Genomic DNA, 18,434 nt, shown 5'->3' on the forward strand with positions numbered 1-18,434 from the left:
CTCTAGCTATATATCCAAGTTCAAGTACATCACACGGCGCCAAAGCTAAGCTAGCTAGTAACAGTGAAACTGAGAGGCTCTGGCTTGCACTTGTTGGCGGACATTAATCTAATGCCAACTATTACAAACTAAACAAGAAGCTGCCGTCAACTTCCATTCACTTACATTACATTTACAGATCTTGAGATTCTGAATATCGATGAGGCTAGCGTCATGGCAAACGCACTTTACTTGGAACAATATCTTGATAGTAAGAACTAAGACAAATTAATGTTAGGCCTACACACTACAGTAGTGGTACTGGTAGTGGTACAGTACATTGCCTAGTAATCGTATTATAATATGTAGGCATAGTACTTGTATTTGTATTACTACTTGCACTACTAGTACTAGTAGTATTGTATTTGTATAACTACTAGTACTACTTAGTACTATAGACTCGAGCAGAATAACCTAGGCCATAACGTGATGCCTGAGTAACGCATATAAGTATAACTGACTGCAGCATAGGCCTAAGCTTGTTGACATGGCCTCAGCCATTTCAGTTCATGTTTATGTGTTGCAAATTCCAAATTGTTCACTTAATTGATGGTTGGAGGTGAGTTGAGCAAGAGGGTTAATAGGCCTATCACTCAGAATAGGTAACGCAAGGGAGTACAGTATTGTTACGAATGCAGGATTCTGCTTCTGAAATGCAATGCTTTACTGTTAGCCTTAAAAAAAAACCACAACTGCTTCTGAAAAAAGCCATAATTTCTTCCAATCAATCCTACAGTTGTTTGAAAACGGATAAATCATAACATCCAACCACAAGGTTACAGGGTTAACAACATTTTCATTACAGAGTATTTATGCCAAAAAAAATCCATGATGCTTTTCCAAATTTCCCATGATTTGATTGGCTAATAGTCCCTTACTAACCGTCTGCAGACATTCTTACTGTACATCTGTAGTGCTCATTGTACACAAAGTATGCAACTATTTGTATCGTTACTTTCCCACTGCATAGAGATAGCGAAGCTTGTGGTATAGGCCATGGTTGGAATTGCGCAGTACGCCAGCGTACTAAAATTAAATAAAAGTGTACCAAATTCAATTCCATGTTTGTTCTTCGTTCTACAAATGGCTTACCAAAATCGATTAGAATTAACATACATATTAGTTTGCAATTAATGCTCAACCATCTGCACGACGATACTTGACAGTGAATATGTGTGTAGTGCATCAACTGAAAACGCTTACCAGTCAAAACGTCCCTTAACCAAAACGTCCCCGTACCAAAACGTCCCCGCTTTTGGTCAAAACGTCCCCGTTGGTCAAAACGTCCCCGTTGGTCAAAACGTCCCCGTTGGTCAAAACGTCCCCGTCTAATACATTCATGCACAGTTGTTATTAAATAATAATTTTAAGTTATTATTTGGCTAAGTTATCGGCATGCAGGTTGGATTGCAGGATTACAGGCGCTAAATAAATCATTAAGGACTATATATCGTTTAGGGCAGAGACGGGAAAGGGGGCTGGGGCTTTAGCCGTAGTCCCCCTTCTAGACCATCAAAAAATAAGAAGGCAGAATAAATTCTGGAAAAGGGTAGCAAAATAGGCAAACAATCACGAAAATCAAAAATATAATGTGTCTTCAGAAAAAAAATAAACGTATGTGCTGTAGGAAAATATATATCACTTTCATCCAGTCCGTCTCACATATTCCAAAAGTAACTTGTAAATAAAAAAAATCCTATTACCCTACAGCCCTCTTGCATTCCCTTTTCTAGCAACTTACCTCAGAAAATTACAGGTATACTCAAAAATGTTTCCGCCCTCATACCCGGCACTTCCCACTCCTAAAAACTGTGTTTTCAACCTAAACTATACTTATCCTTACTCTTTGATTTGAACTTAAAACATCCACACATGCATTCCAACTGATTATAAAAGCGGGGACGTTTTGACTGCGGGGACGTTTTGGTAAAAAGCGGGGACGTTTTGGTCTTAAAAAAGTGGGGACGTTTTGGTGAAGGGACGTTTTGACTGGATACCCTGAAAACTACCAATGAAGTAGAAAAGTTTTCCAGAGAAGGCATGTTCCATCATTCAAGTACACTATTCCAAAACAATCACATCAACTCTTTAGCAAGATATGTCCATACTTATGTGTGATAAGGATAACTTGCGTTATGTCAAACCTTTATTGCATGCAATAGCTCTAGATAGTGATTTTGTATTTCTATGGTTGCAAGCATGGCGATTTCTGTTTGACTTGTCGCTTCGTTCGTATACATGTTCTATGGAAAAAGTACATCAGGACTGTTGTAGTACATAACCAAGCCTAACCATTCCTGTTGAACTTTCCATATGCGCACAAAGATAGGTATTTTTGGAACAGAAAAATAAATATGGTCATTTTCTAATAGCTTTGACATTATGAAACGTTTGACAACAGAGTTTGGTTTTCAGAAATGGCAAAATCTTTGTATACATGTATGTGATGCTACGACACCTGAAAAACCTAGGCCTAGTGTTATGCCAAGCCAAGCAGTACTAACGTTAGGCCTAACGTTATTGCTAAGACACCTGAGTAACCTAGGCCAAGTGTTATGCCAAGCAGCACTAACATAAGGCCTAACGTTTGTATCATTAGTGCTGTACACATAAGCAAAGCAGGCACAACAACAAGTCGAATTCAGACCCAAGCCTAAGGAAAGTGAGTCCTGAATGCCTGTTGCTGTATTTCAGCAGTGCTTACCAGAAACTTGGTCAGGCTTACTAAAACTGGAAAACCGGGACACTGGTAAGCACACTGGTGGCCCAAATTGCTTACCAGATTTTTTGGCAACTTTCCAACCCTGGTGTAGGCTGTCCTATGTGAGCAATCAAATATCATAACGTTAGGCCGTGTTGTCGCATACAGTATAGTATTTAGTTTCTATTGCAAAGTTTTTCACGGTCCCATTGACCACATGCTTCAGTAAGTTTGATTTTGTGCAATGTCGTGTGTAAACTACTGTACTTCATGCATCGTCAAAAGTAGCCATTGAAGTTTGATTTGTTTTAATTAACATTAAAAAGCTATTCACATAGGCCTACTGTAATTTTCTTAGAGGTGGTTGTTTGCAAACACTGCAAGAAGCCCAAGGTAAATGTTGGATTATGTGTAGCTGAAACTCTTAAGTTCAAACAGGCCTATGTGCATGCAGCAGTGAACTGTTGTGAAGTTTAAGGGTCCGTGGTCAAATAATACAAAAACTTTGTTTAGCCATTACCTGCTTGTCAGTATGTTGAAAAAAGTAATTAAACCATATGATAAGTAGAGAATAATGTAACAAAGTTAAATATAGTGCAGATTTTGGTGTGTAGGACAAGTGCCAACTGAGGTCAATGTCAGTTGGCCTAAATTGTGCGAAAATGTGTTGCAAACTCCTACACAGAAAGCTTGATCAAGTTCAAACTTGGTGGGGAGGTGTCTGACTGTGATTGATGGCACCACAGGTGTCAAATACCCAAAAATTGATTTTTTAGCCATTTTATGCTTGTCAACATGTAGGCAAAGGCCTTAAACCAGAGACATGTAGAAAATAATTAGACACATTTTTAAATAGTAATTATGTGGTTGTGAAGTGTCAAGGTCAAATGTCATTGTTAATCAAAACTTTCCATCATGGAGGAGATGAGATCTGCTACTCCATGGATTGCCCGCCCCTCTTGTTCTGACTTGTAGTTCTGAGACAATTTTAACTCAGTTGCCTTTTACTAGCACATGAAAATTTTATGTCAAGGCTCTGCTGAAAGGTTTTATTAATTGTCCTTTAAAGGTAGACAGACTCTTAGTAATCCATCACATTTCGCTGTCCTCTTTTCAGGTATAGAAAATCTTCCATTTGAACTGCAGAGGAACTTCACTCTTATGAGAGATTTAGATCAAAGAACACAGGGTAAGTATCAAGTATGTAAGCTTTTCAACAGTTGGTGTTTAATTTGCATAAGTCAATTCAAGTTCAACTAAGAGATCTGCATAGGCACAAACATTTGGTTACCCACACTTGGTGAGTTACTAACCATCTAATTCATTTAATTAGATCTTCTACAGCAGCTTTGACAATGAAAATACAGTCAAAAGTTTATGGTGTTTAAAGAAGAAAGTGTATCTAAAGAGAAAGATAAAGAAAGCATTTGACAAAAGAAATCATCAAGTGGTAATCCTAAGTAGAATGAGCTATTTGTTTAAGGTGTTCAGAGTTACAGTTTAAGCTGAATGCTAAAACTAATACAGATCTTTACTAGTTTTGATCGTTTTGATACAAAATTGCCGCTGAATAAACAGCAGATTAGTATATAAATTATGAAGTGATCTCTTATTGCATTTGGTTGACTGTATTATGGCTAATCACCAATGCTAGTGCTTTATATATCTGTAATGAGGTGAGTAAGTGCTAACTGATAGGCTTCTCTTGTACCTAATGAATATCATGTTAGGGAATAAAATAGACCTATGCATGTAAAGTCGTACTCATTTATTTCTATGAGGTCATAATTTGATTCCTTCATTCTTCTTCATTGTCTGCATTACGGCATGTATTGTAGCTCGAATAAGGTCGGCCAACATCTCTGGTAACACTTCGTTGGTTGCATTGTCACATACAAGTGATACAACAATGTTTATTTACATAAAAGTCCTTGAATGTGTTGAAAGATCGATAGAAATGGTTATGTAGAGAACTAATCTTTCCCCTTCCATTTTTGATCTTCTAGATCTTGCCTCAGAAATTGATGGAGAATCTGCCGATTATCTTAAGAATGTAAAAAATTTAAATCCAGAGCAGAGAGCCTCCAGGCTGACAAAGATCAATGCAGCTTTTGCCAAAAGCCGAGAGTATGGAGATGATAAAGTACAACTTGCTATGCAAACTTATGAAATGGTTAGTTTAAGTCATCTTTCAATATGCTTATGAAATGGTTAGTTTTTCAGTCATCTTTCAAATATACTAATCTGTGGATGATGTATGATTTACAACCTTGCTTTTATTGATCATTTGCACAAAAGATCATTTGTTGGTGCTCACAAGGTCAGCTATTTTAATAATAATAATAATGGACATTTATAATGCGCCGGTATCCGCCAAAAACAGACGCTCATGGCGCAGTGACACAAACAGTGCGACAGCAAAACAAAACCAGTAAACATGGTATAAGACAAAAATGCAAGCAAAATGGGCAACAGTGAACAATTAATTAAACAGTTTTCATCAGATGAGTCTTGAGAGAGCATTTAAAAGAAGCAAGAGATGGACTGTGGTTTACATGTTCTGGAAGTCTGTTCCACAGACAAGGGGCAGCAGTAGCAAAAGCTCTTTTGCCCCATGATCGATTTGAGCAATTTTCACACAGAAGTAATTTATTGTGTGATCTCATGAAACTACGATTTCCATGATATAGTTGCAGAAGTTCTGACAAGTAGAATGGTGAAGTTCTAACAAAATAGCGATGTGAATCAGGAGTCTGTCTGGCTGCTGAACGGGAAATGAGAACAGTACCAATGAATGTGAATAAATAATTATTGAGTCTCTTCGCATCTGTAGGAGTTTCTTTCTAGATTTGACAAAAGGGATAACTAGATTTGTCATGAACAAATAGAAAGTCCTCAGCAACACATAAAGATCATTAAAGTTTCACAATTAACCATTTTGTCTCACTGCGGGACAGAGACATTGGTAAATGAACATGTGACAAATGTGCTGTTTAATGTTACGATAGTCAGCTACTGTACTGTTGCTGCATTCACATCACCTCACGTGAACATTTAAAGAGTTTTACACATTTGAGGTATACTTTAAAGGTGCCTATTAATACCAAATAAATAATTCATCCTGCTTTAGGTGGATAAACATATAAGAAGACTAGATGCAGAACTACAGAGATTTGAAGAGGAATTGAAAGAAAGACATCTAGAACAACAGCAGGCCAGTGCTGGTGGTTTTGATGATGGTACTAGAGATAAGAGTAAGTCACTGCCAAGTACTCATGTCAGTAACACTAATATACTGTATGTGTGGTGAATGCAGTACTTTACAACTCAATGTCTGTGCCAGAAAAACAATATTGGCCAAAGATGTGCCCAAGCTACTCAACAATCATCTACTCTTGAGTAGTTGAACTCCATGATAATGTTCCATTTCACTTGTAATGTGTGACTAAGACATTCTTATCAAACTCCTGATGTTCTGTAGGTGTAACAAATGTGCCATTGTTTGAAAATGGTATTGAGAGCTGCATGTTATAACATATTTATGAGTACTTTTAGGTCAGTGAGGCAGAAAGATTTTAGAGTGATAGAATAATTCTTTTCCAAATTATGCCAAAGTAATTTAATCTGTAAGCATTGTAGCTTTGTGTGGTGTATTAAGCACAGTAATGTGGAAGAGTGACTGACATTCAATTTAGATAAATGGGAAAGAGATAAGGATCAAAACTTATCATATGATGAGGAGTTGTCAAACTGCTTCTATTGGAAATTAAATAAACAGCGCTAGGTTTACCAAGCACTTACTGTTTGCTTAGGAACTTACAGTCCTGATTTCGTTTATGAAAGTTAAGAGAAGGAGTTTAGCACAAAATAGATACTAAAGTATGCAACCATAATAAGGTGGCGGCAGAGTGACCCAAGGAACATTATAAACTTGTCATAATGATAATTTGTAAGTACATAGAGTTCAGTGGATGGGATGAAGCACTTTTTAATCATTATATACGACCAAGTCACAGAACCTGAAAATTATGAATCTCTGTCAAATTTTGTTGTTAATTTGGGTTGACTGGAGTCAAAACAGCATCAAATGAAAACTATTTTTACAGTAATTACCATAGATTCTTTCCATATATATAGGCAAGCTATTGAAGATAGCGAACTTTTAAGTATTCGAAAAGCTGTGTATCTAACCTGTATGTATCTTATGACTTTTGCAACATGTAGAAAAGAAAGCTGGAAGGGAGAAGAAACTGAAGAATGCGAGAGGGCGACCTCCAGATGACGAGACTCCCAGACAGAAGAAGAAGATGAAGGGAGCTGCGGCCGCCTCTGTCGATCCACCACCTATGTAAGTCCAGCAGTGTTTGCGGCTCATGTTAATTACTTGGACCTGAGTCAAAGACTCAGTCACACTGTTCTTGACTCGTTTGAGCTGACTTGGCCAGAAATGACTCGACTTGTAAACGAATGAACTGTGACTTGACGCGCTGATACAATCACACGTTACTTGACATGAATTTTATGTGACTTCTTGACATTAGATTAGTTGTTTACAATTTTTTTGGAAAAAAAATAATATCCATGATCGAAACAAATAGTCAGTTGATTTTATTCTGCAACTTTTCACTTGGACATTATTTCTTTGTAATATGTGTGGAGGGAGAAGTGCCTATTTTGCAGTGCAGTTGCTATCCAATCCATTTCCAAGATTATGACTGTTGTTAAAGCTTCTAGCGACAATACTGCTGGAGTTACTTGATGCAGGTGATCCATCATACCTGCATCACTTCCCAAAAGACCTTATCGGATCTTGATGCTTTATTTGCCTTTTGCCTCAAGTATTCCTTGATAATTTGCTTTTATAATTTCACCTGTAACTTGACTTACAAAACATCAGTTGACTATAGCTTGACGTGTGAACAATTACAGTGTTCGAGAGGTAAACATATATAACAGAACAGCAGAGCTTATGCTTACAGTGGATCAACTCATTGTCACGAATCTATGATTTCATGCTTGAACCCACCAACAACTACTTTTGTATTGAAATTGTTATATAACTTTGGAAATTATTTGCATCAGTAAGGGATGATTTTGCAGTATGAATTTTTTCATTTGTAAAGGGATGCTAAGCATCAGGCAGGAATACAGGTTTATGTTTTTTCCATGTAAGACATCACAAATGATTGTGTAATGTAGTTATATGAAAATTCAAACTGATGGAAGCAGACCAATGTGTTCTTTAATGAATTAACAACTTGGCCCTAATGGTGATGTCAAAACGGGGGAATTTTACCCAAAGGTACCGGTGGTAATCTGTTACCAAGGAAACACATGTTATGTAATGACCCAGTTGGTAATATGTTGCATCTTTTGTTTTTAATTCACAGGCCGATTACTCCAATACTTAGTGTCGCCTCTGTAATAAATGGTCCATCGGACGTACTTGATATGCCAGTAGACCCTAATGAACCAACCTACTGTTTATGTCACCAAGTTTCCTACGGTGAAATGATTGGCTGTGATAATCCAGATGTAAGTTAATCACTTACTCAAGGTTATTATTATTGTCATTGCATCTATTACAGTGAGGTTTGTCTCTAATATTGTAGTTTGATCCAGGGAGAGGTATTTATGCCTGTTTGGTCTTTAGCATTGCTGTTTTTAGCTTGCTTAACTTTAAACAGGTTAGCCTCATGTGTTGCTATCTGTTGGTTGTTATTTTGGGAACCATATGTTAACTGTTTGATTCAGATGAAGCCTGAATGACTATAATATGCAATTCTTTTAAAAGATTAGATACAGAAAAACTGAAGGTTGACCAGAAACTTTAGCATAAGAGTTTGTCTTAACCTCAGTCATTCCACTCTGTAGTTTGGAAACTGATATCAATTAGTTCTTAAAATTGTTTGGATCTCCTTACTACCTAATGAAAAACTTATAAAAGTCACAAAACGTTGTTCTGTTCATTCACTACTACTTGGGATATCACTCGTAAAACCAGATTTCTGGCTTTGCAGTCCCAAGTCACTCAAGTATAGGCAGTTCTTCGTGGTCTGACAATACGCAAAAGACACATACAACAGTAACATACAGCATAACATTAGGCTTATACGTGTGCGCAGTACAGTTGGGCATTGTGTTCAATACGTAGTGAAAGGCTACTTGAGGAAAGACCTGAAGTAACAAATGGTTACCCGGGAGGAATTATTGGACTGTTCCCATCACTAGCTTGCATCAGTGGAAAAAAAAGCCAAAGTTTTGCTTGCAATGTTGTATTAATGGTCTCAAAGTATTTTATTGTAACTTGTTCAGTGTGATAGTGTTAGTACTGTGAAAGCATAACAACGTTCATTAGATGAAAATCAACTGATGACAGTGGCAGCCCGTTATATAAGTTGCGAGTCCTTTCTGTAACCTTGTTAGCCACGGTGACGGCATGTGTGTGTGGCCTATAAATGTGGTAACTCAAAAAGAACATGGTTGATGAACTTCATCATTTGGTATGTAGATGCACCTATTGAGCCCAATGCCCAGGGACACTTTGAAATAGGAGCTCAAAGGTTGCTTGCGGTCAACATAGGTCAAAGCCTGAAACCCTTGTAAACACTACTGTAACTCACAAAGTAAAGCTTCAGTGAAGTTCACACTTGGTACGTAGATACCCAATAGCGAGATAAAGGACCCTATTGCAGTCGGTGTAAGCAAAGAGTCTCTTGACGTTAAGATTGGTCAAAGCCTAATTAAACCATGTATAAACATAGAGCTGTTAAAGTAAAGCTTGGTGAACTACGTACCTGGTATATAGGTACACAGTAGTGAGTACAAAAGACTGGTGGAGGTCAAATGTCATCAACAGTCTGAAAACCTTATACTTGATATGTAGATCACCTTTGTTGACCGCAAGAACCTAGTTGTGGAAGTCCAAAGGTCATTCATGCTCTGAAAAGGCTGCAAACTGTTTTTGTAAGCTATGACGAACTTCAAAGGTGAAATACATGTGTAACAACATTGCTGCAAGTCAACAATGGTCAACATTTATTATAAATATTTTGTCGTGTCTATCCTAATTTAATTTATTGTCTTTCATTAAGAATGTTTTTTCTTTCACGATACCACTTATGATTTTACTTTTTGTGCACATGCAAGAGAAATCAAAGAGAAATCAAAAAAAATTAAATTAAAAAAACAAACAATGGTCAACATATCAAATCTGGTATGCTGCAGTGTGACAGTGGATTGTTTTAATAAAATATGGCAAGGGAAGACTTAGCCCATTGGCTGCTCTCTTGTTTATTAATGCAAAAAAAAAAAAGGCAACACAGAATTTAATTTTACCAATTTAATTTTTTGATATGCATGTATTAGCAAGTGGCTGAATGTGTGAAATAGGCAGAATAGATAAATCATTTTATTATCACGCAAATGTTCTTATTATGATCATCACCTTCCTTTTTCTTAATTACAGTGTCCAATAGAATGGTTTCACTTTGCTTGTGTCGGTCTGGCGACCAAACCAAAAGGAAAATGGTAAGTGAAAACTCTTAAGAGTATTGCATGCCATTCATGGCATGTTTTAAGCATCTGAATAGCTCTGACATAAATTTTGTTAAATAAGTTTCCATTTACGTTTTTATCATAAAACTTACGACACAAAAACATGCACACTACGAAAACTAATGAGAAGTGAGTAGAGAACGTCAACGATATATTAATGGTAAACTGGAACCATTAAAAGTGGTTATGGCTGCTGCCTTAATAAATAATAGACAGCTGATAAAGAGATTAATACCAGCTTAAGGGATCTATGAGTAGACTAGTAGGAATCTGTAATAGAAGAAAACAAATTGAACTTTGCTAATTATGCAATATTAACATTTAAAAGTTTCATGCCAACTGTAGGATGAATACTATTCAACATTGTTAGTATCTGATAATTTGCTGTTGTTTTGATTAAATTAAATTCCAGGGTTCATGTTTTTGTACATTTTTGTTTTATTAAAATCAGATTAATGTGATTTTAAACATTTTTGTGGAATTTTTATCATGAGTGTGTTAACTGTTAATGGTTTAGTGGTGTATGCAGAATACACAGTAAAAAAAAGTTGGTGATTTTTTATTATTAAAAAAATAAAACAATCAGATCCAGTTGATTAAAATCAGTTTTCTTAAATGCATTTTGTTTTTGTTTTTTTATGACATGAATACATGAAACATGTTAACATAAATTACTTTTTTGTGGTATATACAGGATACACAGTTTACTGCAAAACTTAAAACTTTCAACAAATTTTAAGATGCTAATTGTCAACACAGTGAACACACTTTTCAGTGCATGAAGGAACAATGTTATCTTCTAACAATAGTAGTACTCCAACATTCTTTGCCTCCTGTTTAATATTACAGAGCAAAGGACATGCAAACAGTTGTAACTTTTATCAAAGTACATGTTTGTAATGCATTTCAGTACCAACATATATTCTACTGACCATCAGATTCACTAAAGAAACTAAAGAAAATAGTATTTCTTTCTAGAATAAGTCTGCTGTGGTTGGTCCATCTGTTACATAAAAAATGTAAGCCTATGCTCAAGCCTGATGTTAGTATTAAAAATTCACATTCTCACTCACTGTGTGTAAATATTCGTTGTAACAAAAATAACTTTAACAAAAAAAAACTTTAACAATACTTCAATGGGCTCTTGTATTTTTTTATCAAGACATTACATAGTAAATAAGACTAAGTGGTGCTCAGTCACTTTTTTGCTTTGTATTAGAGTATTTTTTGACATTCTATTAGATAAAATTATGATAATTACTGTCAATGTACTTTGAATGAACCAATTCATGTTCAAAGAATGGTTAGCAAAGTAGTTATATTGTTTCACTTTAAATATAATTCTGTTAAAAGTGATAAATGACAAACTTTTTTGATATAAATCAAAGCTTTAGTTTAAAAAAAATCAAGTGATTAAGATATAAATTGGGTCTTTACATGAGCACGATTTAAGATATACATTGAGCTACTGGTATCAATACGATTGTCAAGCTGATAGTTGTCTGTAGTTAATATTAAAGGCTCCTTTAACATCTCAGCAAAACATGATTGTAACTTCATAGTACCACACATCATTTACCGTACAGAAGGCACCACATAAAAAACATTAGATTAAACATCATGCCACATAACTTAAATAAATTGCAAAAATATATTTCAAACATTGTTATGAAGTCTTGGACCCTCAGGTGACTTTCTAATTCTGCTGTGGCTGTGTGTATTAAACTAACTCTGTTCTCTTGTTGTTTACATGGTGTGACTGTTAGAGCATATTAATGTCATTTTACCCAGTCACAGTAGTTAAACATCAACATGTGTTTAAGAGCATGTGTCTCACAAAAATATAAGTTAAGTAAACTCTTTCTTCAAAGGTAGGATCCTAAATTACAGGAAGTGTAATTCAACCCTACAGTACCTGTACCTAAATTTACCACATGCCTGTGACGATTAGTAAGGAATCTCTTTGTATTGTTAACTCGGTGAACTTAAACCTTGAGTAGCCAAAACCACATCATCAAAATCCAAACTACCTCTACTACTGTCCTTGCTTCAGGGCAATTAGATGTACAGTATCTAAGATATTATTACTACAGAGGGATAGACTTGGCATAGTTTTCAGTAGTGATTTTACTCATAGTTCCTTGTTTCCTCAGGTTCTGTCCAAAATGTATGCAAGACAGGAAGAAGAAGTAACATCCCTCCTTCAGCAGCCTGTGTGTGATGTCATCTTTACTGGAATTACCCACTGCCAGTACTGAATAAAGCTGGTTCAGTCATATAGTAATTTTACAGTACAGGAGTCTTTTCTGCAAATGCTTTCAGATACTGTAATCAATGGCTGAAATGTTCATGGCACAAGTTTTAAATCACCATGATAGAGAATATTAGACAGTTCAACCTACATCTTATGCACCAATGGATGGTTTTAATCTATGAGTTAGACAAGCATTTATTTGAGACATTATTTGGTTAGAGCGCCATCTATATGTACAAACAAAGGGTTTACACCCCATGCTGAGGTGCATGTTGTAGGTATTAACACTGTTAACAACTTGTACAGCATGTGGAATGAGATGACCATGATTTGTAGATCGTGTTAAATTTGTCTAGTCACTTAAACAACCAGACACCATTATGAACTATTCTTTAGACTCTGAATAGATTACTGTCTGGAAGCATTGAGTCATTTCAATTGCTTTGAATGGGAATGCATGAAGGTGTAGTCCATGCGTCATTGGGGGTCCCGTGAACTTTTGATCACTATTTGATCATTCTTTTGAACATACTTTTGATCACTATTGATGTCTTAAGGATTTTGTATGTTTGCTGTTTACCAATGTTGACCCAAGTATTACAAGTTAGATATAGATAACCTTGAGTAGTTTAAATGTAAAGTATGATGCTGACAATTTTGTGTCTAATCGTCACCATTCTCTTACTTTAAATATACCTTTCTTTACAAGGAATATAGGAGAGCTGAGAGCTTTACAGTATCTTTAAAAGATAGCAATAAGTAGTGGTTAGTGTTTCAGTGATACAGAACAGACCACCCTATTGTTGCATCCTTTGTGATATTCTTGTGGGTTTAAGAGAATTTTTGGCTACAAAACAGCGTATTAAAGCATTAGTCTAATTGTTGACTGTCCAAATTCTGAGGTGAAACTTCTCCTGGTGAATGATGAATTTATTACTAGTAATTACTCTCCCTGAATTTGCATTCCTCAAGGATTTCATGTGTTTCTACAATGTTCAGTGATGAGTAATTATCTAGAAATTAAACTTTCTCTCATATAAGCAAACTAGCTTATTAGTGTCTGGTGAGCTGAATTTTCAGAAGGAAATCCTACATTGGAAGCTTTCCACCTTATTGGAAGACACCAAGTGAAACTGCAACATTTTTTGGGAATAATTAGGATTCGTTGATTTCAGTTCTGCTAAATAAAGTCCTAAATGGTGATGTTTGGTATTCATTGTAAGAAAGCCTTGACTCACAAGGTGAGGGATCGTTTTTGTAGAGTGAAATCATTTGCTAATTTTAAATTGTTAGTTTTGTCTTCCTGGCTACAGGTTGTTGCAATCAGGCATTTTTTTTTGACAAATTGTGAATTACAGTTTTTATGTTAAGCTTTTTATCATAAGTACGATGTATAAAAAGTATTATGTATGGAATTTTATTTTAGCAACTGAATAAAAAGAGTAACTATGTTATACACTGCTTAATTTTTGTTCTTGTCTCATTTTGTGTTTGATTGTTCATCTTACTCCTTGTCTTGTGGGTTTCAAACTCATCAGTTTGACAATCTGTGAATTCTAAAAGATTGAATCTCTCAGCATTAAGATAGTGACAACCTTTAAGATTGAATCTCTCAGCATTAAGATAGTGACAACCTTTAAGATTGAATCTCTCAGCATTAAGATAGTGACAATTACCTTTAAGATTGAATCTCTCAGCATTAAGATAGTGACAATTACCGTCAAGATTGAATCTCTCAGCATTAAGATAGTGACAATTACCGTCAAGATTGAATCTCTCAGCATTAAGATAGTGACAACCTTTAAGATTGAATCTCTCAGCATTAAGATAGTGACAGCCTTTAAGATTGAATCTCTCAGCATTAAGATAGTGACAAACTTACAACCTTTAAGATTGAATCTCTCAGCATTAAGATAGTGACAACCTTTAAGATTGAATCTCTCAGCATTAAAATAGTGACAACCTTTAAGATTAAATCTCTCAGCATTAAGATAGTGACATCCTTTAAGATTGAATCTCTCAGCATTAAGATAGTGACAAACTTGCAACCTTTAAGATTGAATCTCTCAGCATTAAGATAGTGACAACCTTTAAGACTGAATCTCTCAGCATTAAGATAGTGACAACCTTTAAGATTGAATCTCTCAGCATTAAGATAGTGACAACCTTTAAGATTGAATCTCTCAGCATTAAGATAGTGACAACCTTTAAGATTGAATCTCTCAGCATTAAGATAGTGACAACCTTGAAGATTGAATCTCTCAGCATTAAGATAGTGACAATTACCTTTAAGATTGAATCTCTCAGCATTAACATAGTGACAATTACCGTTAAGATTGAATCTCTCAGCATTAAGATAGTGACAACCTTGAAGATTGAATCTCTCAGCATTAAGATAGTGACAGCCTTTAAGATTGAATCTCTCAGCATTAAGATAGTGACAAACTTACAACCTTTAAGATTGAATCTCTCAGCATTAAGATAGTGACAACCTTTAAGATTGAATCTCTCAGCATTAATATAGTGACAGCCTTTAAGATTGAATCTCTCAGCATTAAGATAGTGACAACCTTTAAGATTGAATCTCTCAGCATTAAAATAGTGACATCCTTGAAGATTGAATCTCTCAGCGTTAAGATAGTAACAACCTTTAAGATTGAATCTCTCAGCATTAAGATAGACAACCCTTTAAGATTGAATATCTCAGCATTAAGATAGTGACAACCTTTAAGATTGAATCTTTCAGCATTAAGATAGTGACAACCTATAAGATGAAATCTCTCAGCATTAAGATAGTGACAACCTTTAAGATTGAATCTCTCAGCGTTAAGATAGTAACAACCTTTAAGATTGAATCTCTCAGCATTAAAATAGTGACATCCTTGAAGATTGAATCTCTCAGCGTTAAGATAGTAACAACCTTTAAGATTGAATCTCTCAGCATTAAGATAGACAACCCTTTAAGATTGAATATCTCAGCATTAAGATAGTGACAACCTTTAAGATTGAATCTTTCAGCATTAAGATAGTGACAACCTATAAGATGAAATCTCTCAGCATTAAAATAGTGACATCCTTGAAGATTGAATCTCTCAGCGTTAAGATAGTAACAACCTTTAAGATTGAATCTCTCAGCATTAAGATAGTGACAACCCTTTAAGATTGAATATCTCAGCATTAAGATAGTGACAACCTTTAAGATTGAATATTTCAGCATTAAGATAGTGACAACCTATAAGATGAAATCTCTCAGCATTAAGATAGTGACAACCTTTAAGATTGAATCTCTCAGCATTAACATAGTGACATCCTTGAAGATTGAATCTCTCAGCATTAAGATAGTAACAACCTTTAAGATTGAGTCTCTCAGCATTAAGATAGTGACAACCTTTAAGATTGAACCTCTCAGCATTTAGATAGTGACAACCTTTAAGATTGAATCTCTCAGCATTAAGATAGTGACATCCTTTAAGATTGAATCTCTCAGCATTAAGATAGTGACAATCTTTAAGATTGAATCTCTCAGCATTAAGACAGTGCCATCCTTTAAGATTGAATCTCTCAGCATTAAGATAGTAACAACCTTTAAGATTGAATCTCTCAGCATTAAGATAGTGACATCCTTTAAGATTGAATCTCTCAGCATTAAGATAGTGACAACCTTTAAGATTGAATATCTCAGCATTAAGATAGTGACAATCTTTAAGATTGAATCTCTCAGCATTAAGACAGTGCCATCCTTTAAGATTGAATCTCTCAGCATTAAGATAGTAACAACCTTTAAGATTGAATCTCTCAGCATTAAGATAGTGACATCCTTTAAGATTGAATCTCTCAGCATTAAGATAGTGACAACCTTTAAGATTGAATCTCTCAGCATTAAGATAGTGACAACCTTTAAGACTGAATCTCTCAGCATTAAGATAGTGACAACCTTTAAGATTGAATCTCTCAGCATTAAGATAGTGACAACCTTTAAGATTGAATCTCTCAGCATTAAGATAGTGACAACCTTTAAGATTGAATCTCTCAGCATTAAGATAGTGACAACCTTGAAGATTGAATCTCTCAGCATTAAGATAGTGACAATTACCTTTAAGATTGAATCTCTCAGCATTAACATAGTGACAATTACCGTTAAGATTGAATCTCTCAGCATTAAGATAGTGACAACCTTGAAGATTGAATCTCTCAGCATTAAGATAGTGACAGCCTTTAAGATTGAATCTCTCAGCATTAAGATAGTGACAAACTTACAACCTTTAAGATTGAATCTCTCAGCATTAAGATAGTGACAACCTTTAAGATTGAATCTCTCAGCATTAATATAGTGACAGCCTTTAAGATTGAATCTCTCAGCATTAAGATAGTGACAACCTTTAAGATTGAATCTCTCAGCATTAAAATAGTGACATCCTTGAAGATTGAATCTCTCAGCGTTAAGATAGTAACAACCTTTAAGATTGAATCTCTCAGCATTAAGATAGACAACCCTTTAAGATTGAATATCTCAGCATTAAGATAGTGACAACCTTTAAGATTGAATCTTTCAGCATTAAGATAGTGACAACCTATAAGATGAAATCTCTCAGCATTAAGATAGTGACAACCTTTAAGATTGAATCTCTCAGCGTTAAGATAGTAACAACCTTTAAGATTGAATCTCTCAGCATTAAAATAGTGACATCCTTGAAGATTGAATCTCTCAGCGTTAAGATAGTAACAACCTTTAAGATTGAATCTCTCAGCATTAAGATAGACAACCCTTTAAGATTGAATATCTCAGCATTAAGATAGTGACAACCTTTAAGATTGAATCTTTCAGCATTAAGATAGTGACAACCTATAAGATGAAATCTCTCAGCATTAAAATAGTGACATCCTTGAAGATTGAATCTCTCAGCGTTAAGATAGTAACAACCTTTAAGATTGAATCTCTCAGCATTAAGATAGTGACAACCCTTTAAGATTGAATATCTCAGCATTAAGATAGTGACAACCTTTAAGATTGAATATTTCAGCATTAAGATAGTGACAACCTATAAGATGAAATCTCTCAGCATTAAGATAGTGACAACCTTTAAGATTGAATCTCTCAGCATTAACATAGTGACATCCTTGAAGATTGAATCTCTCAGCATTAAGATAGTAACAACCTTTAAGATTGAGTCTCTCAGCATTAAGATAGTGACAACCTTTAAGATTGAACCTCTCAGCATTTAGATAGTGACAACCTTTAAGATTGAATCTCTCAGCATTAAGATAGTGACATCCTTTAAGATTGAATCTCTCAGCATTAAGATAGTGACAATCTTTAAGATTGAATCTCTCAGCATTAAGACAGTGCCATCCTTTAAGATTGAATCTCTCAGCATTAAGATAGTAACAACCTTTAAGATTGAATCTCTCAGCATTAAGATAGTGACATCCTTTAAGATTGAATCTCTCAGCATTAAGATAGTGACAACCTTTAAGATTGAATATCTCAGCATTAAGATAGTGACAATCTTTAAGATTGAATCTCTCAGCATTAAGACAGTGCCATCCTTTAAGATTGAATCTCTCAGCATTAAGATAGTAACAACCTTTAAGATTGAATCTCTCAGCATTAAGATAGTGACATCCTTTAAGATTGAATCTCTCAGCATTAAGATAGTGACAACCTTTAAGATTGAATCTCTCAGCATTAAGATAGTGACATCCTTTAAGATTGAATATCTCAGCATTAAGATAGTGACAATCTTAAAGATTGGATCTCCCTGCATTAAGATAGTGACAACAAACAGCAGTGGCGTAGGAAGGTACTTTTGAGTGGGGGGCTGAAGACTGATGGCCGGCCTGGGGGAGGGGTCTAAGGGGAGGGGTGTCCCCCTCCCCTTTGGT

General features: G+C 35.3%; 1 protein-coding gene across 1 annotated transcript; it reads left to right on the plus strand.

Moving 5' to 3' along the window:
* Nucleotides 1-16: 16 nt before the first annotated feature.
* Nucleotides 17-14,012, plus strand: LOC139976518 (inhibitor of growth protein 4-like). The gene is made up of 8 exons (XM_071985355.1): nt 17-250; nt 3,858-3,929; nt 4,747-4,913; nt 5,871-5,994; nt 6,965-7,088; nt 8,131-8,275; nt 10,209-10,270; nt 12,451-14,012. Exons 1-8 carry the CDS (start codon nt 214-216, stop codon nt 12,488-12,490), a joined length of 771 nt encoding a protein of 256 aa, XP_071841456.1. The 5' UTR covers nt 17-213; the 3' UTR covers nt 12,491-14,012.
* Nucleotides 14,013-18,434: the final 4,422 nt, after the last annotated feature.

Source organism: Apostichopus japonicus, chromosome 11 (assembly GCF_037975245.1).
Source record: "Apostichopus japonicus isolate 1M-3 chromosome 11, ASM3797524v1, whole genome shotgun sequence".
NCBI classification, from domain to species: Eukaryota; Metazoa; Echinodermata; class Holothuroidea; order Aspidochirotida; family Stichopodidae; genus Apostichopus; species Apostichopus japonicus.

Coding starts and splice junctions, on each gene's coding strand:
- LOC139976518 (XM_071985355.1), top strand. CDS start 214: ATGGCAAACGCACTTTACTTGGAACAATATCTTGATA. Junction 5,995..6,964: donor TGATGGTACTAGAGATAAGA/GTAAGTCACTGC, acceptor TGCAACATGTAG/AAAAGAAAGCTGGAAGGGAG. Junction 8,276..10,208: donor TTGGCTGTGATAATCCAGAT/GTAAGTTAATCA, acceptor TCTTAATTACAG/TGTCCAATAGAATGGTTTCA.